This window comes from Lepisma saccharinum, chromosome 14 (genome assembly GCF_977018435.1).
Source record: "Lepisma saccharinum chromosome 14, izLepSacc3.1, whole genome shotgun sequence".
Lineage (NCBI taxonomy): Eukaryota > Metazoa > Arthropoda > Insecta > Zygentoma > Lepismatidae > Lepisma > Lepisma saccharinum.
Window position 1 is genome coordinate 22211579 of NC_139242.1, and position 17012 is coordinate 22228590.

General features: G+C 41.2%; 1 protein-coding gene across 1 annotated transcript in view; it reads left to right on the forward strand.

Annotated features, from left to right (window-relative positions):
- Positions 1 to 1015: 1015 nt before the first annotated feature.
- Positions 1016 to 17012, forward strand: part of LOC145998724 (uncharacterized) — a 106440-nt gene continuing 90443 nt past the window's right edge. The window contains exon 1 of the mRNA XM_083135238.1: positions 1016 to 1195. Coding sequence (XP_082991364.1) covers positions 1139 to 1195 — 57 coding nt within the window. The 5' untranslated portion in view covers positions 1016 to 1138. The remainder of the gene's footprint in view (positions 1196 to 17012) is intronic.

The following is a 17012-nucleotide window of genomic DNA, read 5'->3' on the forward strand; positions in this document are numbered from 1 at the left end:
TTGCAAGTGTCCCTTCAACATAACGTCACCTATCCTCATCTTCACGATTAGCCAAAAGTTGCAGAAAAGCGAAGTAACATAAACCTTCATGAAATGTTCATGAGGCGAAATCCATGTTTGAGTTTTGTTTTAAATCCACTTTGTGCACAGATAGGCTAATCAGGACTGGACGTACAGTTTAAAGTAAAATCCGAACCACTACGTGCCTCCACCGAATATCGAACCCGCCACCCCTTGATTAAAAGGAGTGTGCGTTACCACTGCGCCTCCGGGAAGGCTTTTTGTGTTTTCTTCCCCATTCATCCATCTCATCTAATCACCATTCTCCTCATCGTCGCGATTAAACAAAAGTAGCTGCGAAAATGTAAAGCTATCCTCTGTGCATTGTACAGTGCCAAGAAAGCACCGGGGTGGGGGTGAAGGTAGGTCGTCGCACATTCTCGATCTCGACCATACTGGATGTGATGTGATCAGCACCATGCTCCGGTCTTTTACTCCTCAGGGTTACCCCCAAGTACCAATTGTCTATAGGCTGAGTGAACCCCGGAGCCATTATGCAGTGACATTGCCGGAAGAAAATCTCACCTACTCCGGAAATCGAAGCTGGGGTCTCCGCAAATGCATCAAAATAAAGTTGATGCATTTTTGGTGCATTTGTCGTCACAGTTAAACATGCAATTTTGGTTTCTTTGAAATAGTTGTGCCTGATCTTCTCAATTGATGCATTTTTAGCGCGTCACACGGAACATCAACTGATAAAACTACCATTTGATGCATTTTCTGTGTAATGTGATGCACCATTAGCAGTTTATGTACTTTAATGTGTCATTAGAAACAACATTTTTGTCACTTTACACAGAGTGAATCGCTGCGAGCGACATAAAATACAAATCCATTCAGAGAACACACTGATCCAACATTTTCCCAGCTACCGACTAGATCATTGCAGATGGCACCACTGATACGGCAAGCGCTGGGAGTAAGTGACGATCGAAGGTCGTGGAGTAGCAGAGGCTCCGTTGCACGATGCGGACCGTGGACTGAGAGTGAATGGTGCGCGTTGCGGTGGAACTGGGTCCTGGTGCTGGAAAATGGTGCTCTTGTTATGGTGCGGTAGTGACGAACTAAAGAAAGGATTATGGTGTCGTTAGTGTGCCTGGGAGGGGCTTTAACTATTACCTTGTTGGTCGGAAAGGTATGTATGGACAGCGAATCAATCCGTCTATGTCTATACGTAGAGTTAGTAAGGCCTCCCCGATGCCGTCGTCGCCTTGTAATCAAGGGGTCACGGGTTCGATACCCGGTGGAGGCACTTTACACTAGGTGTATTCTCGGTTAGCTTATCTGTGCATAAGATAGACTTAAACTTAGAGCTAGAAAGAAAAACCGAAATATTATGTTTACCATTTGCATAAGTAGAGGATGTTTTTTTGGTAACACTTTACTATACCTGAGACAGATTTCTTCAAATTTACAGGAGAAAGTACTTACGCAAATCATTTTCTGTAGCGTTGTTGATGTTCGGGAATGTAATTTTGATTCATTTTAATGCGAATGCATGTGGTTTTGTACGAAAATATATTTCCGACGTGCTATTGCTGCTGCCGGTATTTGCTTCCTGCATGAGAGCACAATACGCTCTCGTATTGTCCGTATATGCTAAATTGAACGAAAGGAGTGCTAATGGAACCAAACCTAACAGGCCTAACCTAACCTAGTAGGCATACGTCGTCCCCGTGATGGTTTGTGGGGCTATCGTGAATTTTTGGGCTAACGTCAATGGTTTTTCTGGCTCAAGGAACGATCAACGGAAAGCTATCGCCATGTTGTGTGTGGAAATAAACAAGAACAGTAAGTACTCGTAAATGTAAGAAATATACATTACTTTCCTAACAAATTCAATTATTTCACCTAAATAAGTGTTCCGGAATGCAGAATAGTACGTTAGCAATGTAAAAAAGTGCGAAAGAAATGATTCCCAGGTGTCTCAGGTATAGTAAAGTAGTACCGTTTTTTTAGATGAACGTGTTTTTGTATTTAGGTTCGTAGAAGATTTTTACATGGGATGAATTTTTACGATATCCTAACTGTTTCCATAGCCTTGTAATAAAGGAATTCCTGGTGTTCAATTCATAGTGTCCTTTACAAAGAGCGTAGTTTCGTTAGAGGGTTTCCCTCACATACATACATCCATCCATACAACAGTATTCAATAGTATACAAAATACAATGATATAATATTAGTAATTATAACTAGCATTTCTCCTAATTTCTTAATTTTCGTAATAGTGCTAAATCTCAAGATAACTGTTTAATATACCAAACTCCTTTTCGTACGTTTTACATTATTACAACATTATTCCTATAAAAAGTAGCCTTTTCTCTCTCACTTTACGGTGGTTAGGAAAGGGGTAGAAAATACTTCTATCACTTTTTTTTTGTGCCTGTTACGTTAAACCAGGGGTAGCCACCCCACGACACTCGTGCCACTGATGGCATTCGCAAAGTCGCCACATATATAACAGTTAGCGAAGAAATTTGTCATTCAGTTTCAAGGGGAGGGTAACCCTCCGCTGCCCCCTTCCGGTCAACCGTGTCCTCTCAGTCAACCACATGACCTTCCTTCCTCGTTCGTTTTCCAAGGAACACTACTACTCTCATTATTGGTTATTTCCGATTGCCCGTGAAGCAAAGCTCCTCTTCCAAATCATTTATTACACAAACACACGTGCGTGAGTGTACTTACGTATGCTTATAAAATTTCTGGCAACCGTGGGAGGAAGTTAAGGTTGAGTTGCACATTCAAGACTGTGCACATGGTGTACTGCGGGTTGCCAGATTTATTGACTGAAAATATTCGAAGAGAAAATTGCATGTAAGGTGGTTAGGCATTAACATTCTTAGCCTCTCTCTAAAAACCATCGCCGTTTATTGTTGTCATTATACATAATGCGAAAGTGATTGCAGGTAAGATTAAGTGACAAGTAGGCGCGACAATTGCCATAAAATCCCAAGATTACAGTCCAGTTGCGCAAGAAAAGCATCGTTTCGGAATGCATTCTAAACCCCTCCCGGCCCCGTACCTCAAAAACTTCTGATATCGTCTTAAATGCAATTAATCTAGATACATTTGACCCTCTATACCGTCGCATAGAAGTGGAAACTTTTGCATAGTTTGTAAAGATTATATTGTTGTATTTAGCTCGCGGGGATGTTATGTGCTATATACACGTATATCGAAATCTTGTGATTTATTCAAGTGCTCTTCTTTTCATACAACCAGTTTTTTACGAACAAAGTGTGAAAGTAGTATCTTATTCGTGTGCATAGCGTAAAATATATATTTTCAAGGTATCTATATATAGGGTGGCCACAAATTAAGGCGACACCTTTTGCTCATCACGTTTAGCAATGAGAATATATTTAGAATATTGGCACGTTTTCATTTCCTGTAGACATCTTAACTACTCTTAAACATCACAATGACAATTTTATCTGTTTTCCACATAATTATCAATTTGAGCTCCATTTAAATTGATGCAAGCTTGGAGACGTAATTGGCTTTCCTTCTATGTGTTGGTGTGTTACCAGATTTTTAAGGTCTGAAACACTTCCAGTTGCATCAAATAACTTTGATTCTTGAGATGAATCAAGTGTCACTTTTAAGTGCTAGAGGTCCACATTCCTGCAGCATTCGTCGTTGAACTTCTGCCACGTTATTTGTAATGGAAAAGACACGTACACGTTTGACACGCTGCTCAATACTTAGCGACTTGCTGCCATTCTAAATAAGATCCACTTCTTCCGCTATGTCGGTTACATTTTACATACGTGTAAAGAAAGATAAGAAGGAAAGAAAAATACTAAATTAATGCAAAAGTTAGTGACAGAAGGTGCCCCCTTAATTCATGGCCACCCTGTACATGTCTTAATGGTTTTCTTCTAGACATGATCTGTTTCATTGCTTTAAGAGTGTTATATTTAACGGTGTTAATAATTTTACGTTGTTGGTGTTTGGTTTGACGCTCGACGTTTTTGTTAAGGTAAGAATGCCACGTTTGATGGCGTTATCATTCATATGTATGCGTGTATGTGTTTTAGTGTGTCAATACAACCATCTTTTACGTACAAAATAGGTACAAAATAGTCCATGATAGGTTTTTTCCATAACGCTGAACATATTTTGGGACCAAATATATCGGTTATTTGTGGTTTATGCGCCCTGAAACAAATTTTATGTTACACAAAACATCGAAATCTATTCTTTAAATGTGTGGCCGCGGTGGCTCAGTCGGTAACGCGTCTGACTACCATGCTAAAGGTCCCGGGTTCGATCCCCGGCCGGTTCAAATCCGGGAACTTTTCTAACGGTGGAAGCGGCCCCGGCGCCTACCCAGCGTCGAATAACATGGGTACCTGGGGGAAACCCTGGGGGGTAAAGGCGGTCAGGGGCGTGATGCTGATCACATCACCCCCACTCACGACCGGATCAAGAAAGTGTGGGGCGTTACCCCCACACCCCCTATACGCCTTCATGGCGTGGTGCTAAGCACAGGGGAACACTTTACCTTTTTTATTCTTTAAATAAATTGCACGTAATTTTTGAGGGGATACAGTTAGTCCGTATATTGTTTGTCCGAAAATTTGAGGTCTGAGGGTACCGCGTATACAGACCCAAGGTAACATCTATGGCACAGTCAGTCGGATGAATATGAAAGTAGTTTTGCTGTAATGACCAGGATGGTATCAAGACGAGAACGAGACGAATCTCTGAAAATCGAGACAATACAGCAGGTGTCGTTCGAAACTACGTTACAATAATCAAATACGTATTTATGTAAAGCAGACTTACTTTGGGACGTTTTCAGACATAAAAGACTGATATCTACCTGATTATTTATACTAGTTAAATCATACATTTTGTCTATGATTTCAAAATCAGTTCATTAGTGGCAACTATGAACCTCTGCTGCGTGGTTGCATACCTCTATATACTCAGGATAAAATCCCATTTCTTCGACGGTTCGTAGCATCGAAACGAGACCTCAAACAAAAAAAAATTGTTATCAAGAAACGTTGTTTGTCTAATGACCTCTATAAGCTGTGGAAGTTTTAAGCGGTGACATTTTTATTTTTTATACTATGTAATTAGAGACGAGAGCAAGTTAGGTGTACATAAAAATTAAGAAAATTCCGGAAACAAGACAGGCATGTACAATTCGAGAACGAGAATAAATTCCTCACATACAAGATTCACAACAAACTATGAGCATGACAATATACTATATTACACACAGGCACATGTAAACACCTGCCCACCCACACCTTTGTTGTAATTTGCCAAATTTGAGGTGTATTTCTTCACTAAATGTCATTCGTTTCACTCCTCGCCATTAAGGCTCTACTAAAGACAATTGAACATGACAGAAACGTTATTCTTATAATTATTAACATAAATACTTTTAATCTTTAACAATATTATAAATATTTCAAACTGTATTTAATAAAACAATTTTTTACATCCCAAAATTTCGTCATTAGATCTATATTAGTGATAAGATTGTGTCTGTAAATTTGGCCCTATGAGTTAGTATATGTTAGTATAGCTTTAGTACACCCTTAATACTTATTTTGTCTCGATACAGATACAAGTTTTCGTAAATGTATTAATGCAATGGAAATTGAGACTTTTGCTGTATAAGAATATCATCATAAATTTTATTTTATAAATATTCTAAAAATTATTTTCATTAATTTAAAATACAAATCAAGTCCAGGAGGCAGTGATCAACCACCTCCCTTCTCCTTTATTTGCCACTTACATGACATGTAAATCCAGTGGCGTGCCCAGATTATCGTAAGGGAGGGTAAATATACTTTGTCCAGTAGTGAGACCTCAATGTGCCATCTTTTTCTGCCTTTGACGTTATTTTTTTAGGAATACTGAAATAAAACAAGGATGTACCTAGAACAAAGGGGGTGTTGACTCCCACCAATCCCCCCTTGTGCACACCACTGTTTAAGGCTCGGCTGGACCTTTGGCATTCGAATGGGCGAATTTTTTCAAATTTCTCTCTCCATTCGAAAAACCTCTTTGATATTTCAAAATATGGAAAATTACATGCGCTTGGAATTCCTTCTAGAGCATTGACGTGAATTTTCGTGTAGTTTTCTTCCACTGTTGTCTAGATATTATCAATAGTTTAATAGACTTGCGTAATCACGAAACTATTGATAATATCTAGACATCAGTGAAAGAAAACTACACAAAAATTCACGTCAATGCTCTAGAAGGAATTCTAAGCGTATGTAATTTTTCATATTTTGAAATATCAAAGAGGTTTTTCGAATGGAGGGAAAAATTAGATAAAAAAAACACCCATTCGCATGCTAAAGGTACAGCCGAGCCTTGAAATCAATTATACGGTTCTCAAACATTGAAGTAAGAAGAACGGCTAAGAAAATCTGAGTTGCCTGATGAAAGAGGATATTCAAGATGGAATTAGTTTTAGGGAAAACTGACTCTGAATATCGACTAATGTATAAAGTCGTACAGGGTCAACGAATTTAGTAGTAAGGTGCGTTTTATGCAGCGTATATTGATACACGTGTAGGTTGAATTGTATCTTGTGCAAATAAACTGTATAAAGAAACTAACTACCGGAATATTATGAAAATATATATATGCTGACCAAGGCAGTAATTTATTTTATTAAAAACATAAACTAAACGTAACGTTTAACGGAATATTAATTGAGTTGAGTGTACAGGAAGGATGCACAAGTTTTTCTTGACAGAAAAGTGAATGAATTTTTACATGCTTGTCCAGAGATTGTCAGCAGATTGTTTGGCGTTTTGTTCCCATTCTTGAAGCTCGCATTGCATTAAACAGGACATTTCCACTCAATCTTTTTTACAACAATTTTAAAAACTACACCCTGGAAAAATGACCCCTGCAAGTTGTCGCGTTTCTCTGCGTTCAGTTTAAGGCAAAAACGAGACTCCCAAAGTTGCGAGGCTAGCGTTGCGCTGAAAACACGCCCCGCCATGTTAATACGTCACTACTTAGAGAGAGCTCGTTTGTCGTCTGCTTCGAGCGCTTCCTGGGGGTAGCCAACGGTGAGCGAACATGTGCAGCAGTTTTACAAATCTGTACAGATTTAAATAATGGAAGGAGCGATAGTGAAAGGGAAAGCTATTCTTTGTACTCATCATTCTTCTATGAAATATCCCTGCTGCTCACGTGCAAGATGAAAGAAAGCGTTCTGCTGTGTGCCTGCTCAGGTCATGCGAAAAATATTGCTTGTAAAATTGGTTGTTGACCAAACTTTCAAAAATATTTTTTAAACTTATATTTATTAAAATTTACCGTAACCTATGTAGTGCAAAATAAGAATGTTCACATTCTTAATTTATGAAGCCTATTTTACTTTCTTTTCCATAAAGCAATCTCAGTTTGTGTTCATTTCTGTTGTGCAAATTATGATCAAATATTTTTATGCAGATAAGAGAAAATACACTGAGAAGATTACATCAGTTGCACAGTATATATCAATACTTAGTTGATGTATAATTATTACAAGGAAATGATGTGTATAACCATGGGCGTATTTAAGGGGGGGTCAACGGGTCCAACCCCACGCCTTTTGGTTCAGTAAAATTACCAGATTACCTGTTCTATCAGTTTTTCATAGAAATTTCTTTTGACTTATTTAATTCTCTTAAATTATAAATGTATAGGACGGGATACGGATGGGAAGGAAATTACGTAATCCCACACACCAAATGGGACTGCAGACCAAATGTCTGCAATTTCCTGATAGTTTCGGAATTTCTGCGATAAGAAACTGCATTGAGACTGTCAAATCAGTTATTTTTCCCCCGCGAGTCATATTAAAGAAATTTGTTATTTTAAAAACGCAGTGACACAAGATGAACAGAAAAGTATCAATACTAAGTAGCGTGACTTCGTGACTACATACACACAACTTTGTCGGATCCAGCAACCCCCCCTCCCCTGCTCCCCAACAAACTTCCTGCCAGCAGTATCCTGGATTTTCACTTACGAAATAAAGCACCTCTAGTCATACCAAAAGTTGTACCCACCCCCATTACGTGAACTATATATGCGTCCACGTGTATAACATTATATCCCATAGTGAAATGGTACGATATATTTTGAATTTTGTACTACGAAAAAAACCGCCTCATCTCTTTACACCGAACGCATTAATTGGTTGGTACACAACCTCACCACTAAGGATCACGCCAAGAAGAAGAGTTTGATTTTCACAAATGTACATGCACACATTAATTTTGGATTGGTAAGTGGTGATAATTCTAGACTGTTCGGAAAAAATCACAAGTCAAGGAATGCAATTTTATAGCAGACAGTTATTTACGTTTATTCTTGTAATAGCAAACATTACATTTGTGATATACATGTTAGCTCATCACTGTTATGAATCTTTACAGATTTCCAGTATAAAATGATACTTAATATTTTCTTTAATTGATTCAGTGTGATTTAAATTAATGCAACAGAAAATCGCTCCAGGGGCCCTGGGTTCGAATCCTGACCTGGGCGTTCTTTGCAAGCACTCCTTCATCAATTTCATCATATCATCACTCATCGTCATCTCCGCGATTAGCCAAAAGTGGCAGAAAAATTAAAAATAAACCAATCAATCAAGCAAGCAACAGAAAATTGCAGTTTTTTTTACTTGTGTCTTTTCCTGAACATCCTAGAATTGTAGTAACGCCTCTGGTGTTAAGGGGTATAGATAAATCACTGGAGTATGTGATATGATAAGGTTAAACGTGAACTATTTTGTCCGGTTACTGCAAAGCTTTTTGAAGTAGTCGATTCCACCAATCTGTGCTGAACGTTGTCCTTCTTGCAGGCCATGTAGTCTTGTGAATTAAGCACAAGTTCAAGCAGTCTGCGTTTCGTTGTTTGCAAACCAGACGTCCTGTCTCCTCAGCAAGGTTGAAGGGTCTATTTCTGGTGCATCTACGAGATAGGGATTGTCCTCGCCCCCTGCGAGTGCTCTGTCATTCGATCGGCTCTGCTCCCTTTTATCCGCCCTGCGTCCATGAAAGCACGTGAAACGAGATAACCGAATCAATAGCGTCACTTGCATGCGTGTGGTGGCGATGTGGGTCAGTCACGTGACAGTGCACGTTGACTGTTGCTCCTCGGGGATGCCAGTGCTGGAACCTCGTTGAGGATTCTTTGTCGGCGGCGTCACTGAAAGGCTGCTGTTGTAGGCGCCAACGAAATTCTGAAAATAGGCAAATGATAGTGTTTTGTTAAAGAAACTTTCAGACTGATGTAGACTGCACACCCAGAACTTCAAGGTTGATTCCAAAAGTTCCAGGACTCCAGTTATACAGTGTGTACATAAACTCCGGACCCAATTTGAAAAATGTATTTGCAACAACCTATGAAATTTATCACCATCAGGAATACAATATTGTAGAGAATACATGAAAGCTTTTTACATGCCAGTTTGGTTACAAATGTTATATGTAGGAACCGTGGGTGACCCGACGAAAGTCTACACGGTAATCAAACTCCTGCCAAACACGGCTCAACATGTCCTCTGGATCTGTGGCTGTTGCTTGCTCAATTCCCCCCCCCTAAGTTGCACAACATCACGTGGAGAGGGACATAAACAAGGTTCTTCACATTCCCCCATAAAAAAAACACAGGGGGTGATATCGGGGGACCTAGGGGGCCACTTTATCACCTTCACTCACGCCTGGCCTACCACCTCCTTTCTCCGCACACAAGCACCCAGTGTTAACAAATTTTCGATACCATTTGAGGAGCGCCTTTCTGCTAGGAGGTTCTTTCCCATACTTGGTACTAAATTTCCGCTTGACATCTGTGGCACTTTTTGATTTCTCAAATTCATGAATCTGGCACTCTCTAGCGGCAGAAAATGGAACTACTAGAAACGCCTGCAATACAAAAAGATCAACTTTACTCTTTCAAATAATCTACTTTGTTACTCGACAGTGCTAACATTTTGTCTACAATAAATTTTTCAAAGTGGGTCCGAAGTTTATGTACACACTGTATTTGTAAGGAGTGAGGTACGGCAATCCTGCTTAAAACAGTTACATCTGGCGGGTGTGGTGCGGGACACACCCAGCTTGCAACAAACACCAAAGCTAAATACTAAGAGCTGCAAACCTGGCTCTCCTAACCTAAGCACATATGCATTATGCGTATTTCTAAGCGGAATTGTTAGGTTAGAAGAGCCAGGTTTACAGCTCTTAGTAGAATTTAGCTTTGGTGTTTGTTGCAAGCTATGTGTGTCCCTCACCACACCCGATATGGGGCAGCGCAGTGAGATGCACAATGATTTGAATGAGTGATCTTCTCCCGCTTTTGGGTAATTGCGAAGATGATGATAAATGGTGATAAGATGAAATAGATGAAGGGACAAATACATACGGACAGCACAAGACACAAGCCCCACAAAGGATTATCCTGGCTGCAGATCCAGATGCCAGAGCCTCGTTAGTCTCCTAAATGCAGTCCAGCAGGAGCGTACATTCCAGGCTAGCTAGGCTATCTGCGAAGCCTGAAACCTAGAAAGTAAAATACTGAAGATAATAGCAATTCTGAAGTTGGCAACCTGAATTCTTAGGAGTTGGCAACCTGAATTCTTAGGAGTTGGCAACCTGAATTCTTAGGAGTTGGCAACCTGAATTGTTAGGAGTTGGCAACCTGAATTGTTAGGAATTGGCAACCTGAATTCTTAGGAGTTCGCAACCTGAATTCTTAGTTGTTGGCAACCTGAATTCTTAGGAGTTTGTAACCTGAATTCTTAAGAGTTGGCAACCTGAATTCTTAGGAGTTGCCAACCTGAATTCATAGGAGTTTGCAACCTGAATTTTTAAGAGTTGTCAACCTAAATTCTTAGGAGTTGTCAACCTAAATTCTTAGGAGTTGGCAACCTAAATTCTTAGGAGTTGGCAACCTGAATTCTTAGGAGTTCGCAACCTGAATTCTTAAGAGTTGGCAACCTGAATTCTTAAGAGTTGGCAACCTGAATTCTGAAGAGTTGGCAACCTGAATTCTTAAGAGTTGGCAACCTGAATTCTTAGGAGTTGGCAACCTGAATTCTTAGAAGTTGGCAACCTGAATTCTTAGAAGTTGGCAACCTGAATTTATAAGAGTTGGCAACCTAAATTCTTAGGAGTTGGCAACCTGAATTCTTAGAAGTTGGCAACCTGAATTCTTAGAAGTTGGCAACCTGAATTCTTAGAAGTTGGCAACCTCAATTCTTAGAAGTTGGCAACCTCAATTCTTAGAAGTTGGCAACCTCAATTCTTAAGAGTTGGAAACCTAAATTCTTAAGAGTTGGCAACCTGAATTCTTAAGAGTTGGCAACCTGAATTCTTAAGAGTTGGCAACCTGAATTCTTAAGAGTTGGCAACCTGAATTCTGAAGAGTTGGCAACCTGAATTCTTAGGAGTTCGCAACCTGAATTCTTAGTTGTTGGCAACCTGAATTCTTAGGAGTTTGTAACCTGAATTCTTAAGAGTTGGCAACCTGAATTCTTAGGAGTTGCCAACCTGAATTCATAGAAGTTGGCAACCTGATTTCTTAAGAGTTGGCAACCTGAATTCTTAAGAGTTGGCAACCTGAATTCTGAAGAGTTGGCAACCTGAATTCTTAAGAGTTGGCAACCTGAATTCTTAGGAGTTGGCAACCTGAATTCTTAGGAGTTGGCAACCTGAATTCTTAGAAGTTGGCAACCTGAATTCTTAGAAGTTGGCAACCTGAATTTATAAGAGTTGGCAACCTAAATTTTAAGGAGTTGGCAACCTGAATTCTTAGAAGTTGGCAACCTGAATTCTTAGAAGTTGGCAACCTCAATTCTTAGAAGTTGGCAACCTCAATTCTTAGAAGTTGGCAACCTCAATTCTTAGAAGTTGGCAACCTCAATTCTTAAGAGTTGGCAACCTAAATTCTTAGGAGTTGGCAACCTCAATTCTTAAGAGTTGGCAACCTGAATTCTTAGAAGTTGGCAACCTCAATTCTTAGAAGTTGGCAATCTGAATATTTATAAGTTGGCAACCTGACTACCGTTGGGATGGCAACGTGGCTTCCTTGAAGACGTCAAGAATGAGTCTATTAGTCTTCTCCCTTCTTCCATAGTCTAGGACCTGGTGTCCCAGTGAGTTAGTCCAGGTGTTAGACTCAGTATATCCTACTGCAGTTGAGGGTGTACTACGTGGTAGTGAGGTTGATATATGACTGTCTTCAGGATGGGACACTCCGTGAGATACTTAAATATTATCAATCAAACTGCCCACTGCTAATTTTTTAATATAGTATTATCTTAAGGGAGTTTTCAGACCGAAACGACGGAGATTTCACACTGAAGCGACGAGGGTCTCTTCAGTCTGAAGCAAAACCTTCACCGCGCATGCACGAACAACAGACCGAGGCGACACGATGCACGGTATTGAGGAAACAAGCCAGTCCGAGCGACAAGCGTCAAGTGCAGCTTGTCGTGTCGCTGCGGATCAGAAGGTTGCGTGTATTTGCATGGTTTCCAAGAGACACGTATCTCTTGTCGCATGTCAGTGTAGCTTCGGTCAGATAGAATATAGGGTGTTTCTGTGACCGTGTTACAGGCTTGCAGGGATGATGGAAGGGAACACAAGGAACAAAATGAGATAGGGAACACTGGTCCGGAAATGCCCCAGTCAAAAGTTACAAGCCAAAACCTTCGAAAGATAGGCAACAGCGCACAACCATAAGAGAACCATAAAGGAAAGGGGAAAGAATCCACCGCGCATGCCCTGGAGAACACGTAGTGTCAAACTCGGCGTGCGTAGTCTAGATGCACGACACGAGTGTCGCGGCTGCAATCAGTGGAATGGAGTATACGCTAGAGGATCTGGCTGATATGGTGTTTGTGTATGGACGAGCAAATGAGAATTGTAGGGAAGCAGAAAGGTTATATCGGACCACATATCCACGGCGAAGACATTCAGCACACACCATGTTTCCCAGGCTTTTCCAACGATTGCAGAAAACGGGACAAGTGCCACCTCAATTCCACGAGCAAGGAGGACGAAGAACTGGAAGGACACCCGAGACCCGACCTTGAAGAAGCAGTGCCGGATCGGGTGGAAGGACGACCATCCCTTAGTACACGGGCTGTGGCACGTGAAATTGGTGTGACCCATAGCAGCTGTTTGGAAAGTTCTGAGGGAACAGCAGCTGCACCCTCACCATCCACAGCGTGTCCATGCCTTGGGTCCGGCTGATTTCGCACCCGGCGTCGTGTTTAGTGAATGGTTACTGTAGCGCTGTGTGGTCGACCATGCCTGTGTGCTTTTCACTGATGAGGCCTTTTTCACGAGAGACGGGATGCTGAGTCGCAATGGCCATGCATGGGCCCATGAAAATCCCCGTGCCACAATTGTTAAGGGCCATCAAGACAGATTTGCTGTAAACATGTGGGCGGGCATTGTCGGCGAACGGTCCGTATCTTTTACCGCCAGGATGAACTGAACCAGTGTACACTGTGTTTCTGAGAGACATCCTCCCCGAGTTATTGAAACATGTCCTACTTCTTCTCGTTCGTCAACCGCATCTGGTTTCAGCATGATGGGGCCCCAGCCCACTTCGTAGCTGGTGCTCGTGATATTCTGACGCAGACCTTTCCTCAGCGCTGGATAGGGAAAGGCGGACCTGTTGCTTGACCTGCCCGTTCACCTGATCTGACCCCACTTGATTTTTTTTGTAGGGTCATGTTAAAAGTGTTGTCTACGAGACACCTGTGAGTAATGTAGAGGGACTCTTGCAGGAATCCTTGCAGCCTGTGATCTGGTCCGAACAACTCCTGGGATATTAAAGCGGATGCGACACTGTCATGCCTGTATGGAGGCATGGGAGCGACACTTTGAACAACTGCTGTAATGATGGCTGCAGTCACTACTCAATAAAGCCGCTACAGTGATTCTTCTGTGTTTGTTTTCCACTACCCCAGACATCTTTTATGATTCCCCTCCGCGTTGTGCGTGGTTGCCTGCTCTTCAAAGGTTTTGGCTTGTAACTTGACTGGGGCTTGTCCGGACCAGGGTTCCCTATCTCATTTTGTTGCGTTTGATCCCTTCCATCATCCCTCCAAGTCTGTAACACGGTCACAGAAACACCCTGTATGTTTAGAAACAACGTGACTTGAGAAGATTACATAATGCTGAACTATTTAATGCATATTCATCCCCTGATATTATTGGAATAATAAAATGAATATTTCTAGGCTAAATGACTAGAGGACCCTTGCTGACAGGTAAGAAGAGACTTCTTGAATGCCAAGAAGAAGATCGAATGATAGTAATAAGATGAAACTGAAAGAATTTAGTAAGGATGGTCAGAAGTGGATTGCTAAAATTTCTAATACCCCATCCCTCCAAGAGCAATGGCGCACCCCCAGATTGCCGTAATCCTCATAAAGTATTTAATTATGACAGCGTGTCTGTAACTATCCTATTACTGAAAGTCACTTCTTTTTACCTTTAACACTTTACTTGAACTGCCCCGGGTGCACCTAGTAGGAAAGGTGACTTGGAAAGCTAAAGTAAATGAATTCTGTCCCCCCTCCTCCCGCCTTATCGTTGCTCATATTGGAGCATGGTTCCAAACTTTTTTAAATATATTTTAGAGAAATATAGCTATAAATATTGAATTTTATATTATTCTAAGGAAAAAATGGCCACAAATATGATGATGCCATTAAACTAATCCCTTTACCAACTGGTTAAAATCTTCAATATATCTGTATTACTTCAAAATATATTGCTGTTTAAAGTGGGATCTGAATCACCATGTGTCTCCACCGGGTATCGAATAGTGAGAAAGTGTACGCAATATTCACACCCATACACACACAGAGAGAGAGAGAGAGAGAGAGAGAGAGAGAGAGAGAGAGAGAGAGAGATCCATTGTTCTTTTGTGTCAGTCTTAGATATTATCCTTAGTCCTATATTTGAAGTCGATACTAATTCACTATCTTTGTTCCAACAAAACTCTCCCCCTTGAAAATTTTTGGTGGGGTGGGATGTTTTATCATAAAATGGATACTTCGACTGTGCACAGTTTTCCCAAGCAAACAGCGCAAGAAGTGGAAAGTCACGTACAGGAGAAATTCTGTTCTTTTAAACACGCGGGAAAGAACAGAGTAAAAAGAAAACCCGATAACAGATGTCGCTAATGTACAGTGTTAAGGTTTTCTTCTTTTTATATCTACCTTGCCTTTCTGGCCAGTCTGTTCGTATTTCTCATGGAATGGCTTCTTTTTCTCTTTAACTGTGCCTTCATTTCTTCTAAATGGCTCCACTGAATTCTGGAAGGCAGAGTAGTGTAACGACGCCATTTCTGAAGGAAACGAGCACTCTGAGAAAATACCATTAAAGGTTGTTTTAGTGTTGCCAACCTTCGCAGAAAATGGCCACATCTGGGTAGGAAGTAGTAATTAAACCGAATGGGGATTCGAGCAGTTTCTCTGTTCTTTGGAGTGATGACGTGGATACTTTTATTGACAGTTAAGTATAGTACTGTGATATTTTAGACATTTAAGTTGTTTCTGGTAAGTTTGTAGTTACTAATAAATAATAACGGATGGAAACTCTGCTCACAGAGAATAGAGTGCAAGGTGCGTTCCTGTTTTGCTTTTACTGTGTATTGTTATTGGTTTAGATCTGTTAATGTGTCTTGAAAGAGAGAGAGAGTGTGTGTGTGTGTGTCTGAGGGGGAGAGTTAGTGTGTGTGGGGAGAGAGAGAGTTAGTTTTTTGTTAGTTTTAAGTCCATTTTATGCATAGATCGCCTAATCGGGGCTGGCCCTACAGTTTAAAGTTGGTACAGAAGCATTATGTGCATCTCCCGGAATCCGGAACTACTTGATAACAAGGCGAATGCCTTACAACTTCTCCATCATGGAGGCCCTATTTAACTTATTATAGGTGTGTTTCATCTACGTCACAAACTGTTGCACTGTGGCTGCGAACAGCCATGATTGAGGCCAGTTCTTGTAAACATACTGGCTGGAGATTTTTAACCTTGTTTACGATGGTACATTCTGCAATATTCGGTGTTTCAAACAAAAACTAACGCTACTTCAAGATATTTCCTTGCACACGACAAACCAAATTGGCCGCCAACATGGCGGTTGTGCTTCCCAACGGAAGCCCATAAAGGTCATGTATGAAGTCCTTCCTAACTTCTGGCCAGGATTATCAGTCTATCTCCGTGTCCTTATCTATCGGTAAAACGAAACACTAGAGTGAACTCAACCATAGTTGCACAGGACCGTGACTAAAAAATTATTGGGCGGTGAATCGTGTTGAGAGCCACAGTTCCGGACAAACTAAAGAAAACTTACTTCCTCACAATCTTGATGAGGAGTGTTGGAACCATATGTCCACATGGGTGACCATACAAGAATTGCCAACATCGCAAGAATATGTGGTGGCCACCTCTTCACGCCACGTCAAGATCGTGAGAGAAATAATGCCAGAGTTTCTTTGCTTGTTCGGAACTTTGCAGCAAATTCTCTGATTGCTTTTCTTTTCAGACAATCGCAAAACAAAATCTTCCATCTCCGGTAATGGAAGCAATATACAGCCCCGTAGCTTGGGTGCTTCGGCGCCCTCCGCCCCTTCTTCCCACTACCAAGCACCGACGTATTATGTACATCCTTCAATATTTTCCTCATACGCCATGGTAAGGCAAGGCAAAGTTCCCTGTGTATATAGCACCGTGCCATTCAGGCACATTTAGGGGATGTGGGGATAGGCCATTCTTTAGTCGATGTGATCAGCACCACGCTCCGGCCGATTTTACCCCCTTCCCCGGGTTGCCGCCAGGTGCCCATTTATTTGAGGCTGGGTGAGCCCCAGAGCTGCTTTATGCGGAGACAAGGCCGGGAAAATTCCGACCTTAGATCCCCAACCCCGGGAATCGAACCCGGGTCTCTGCG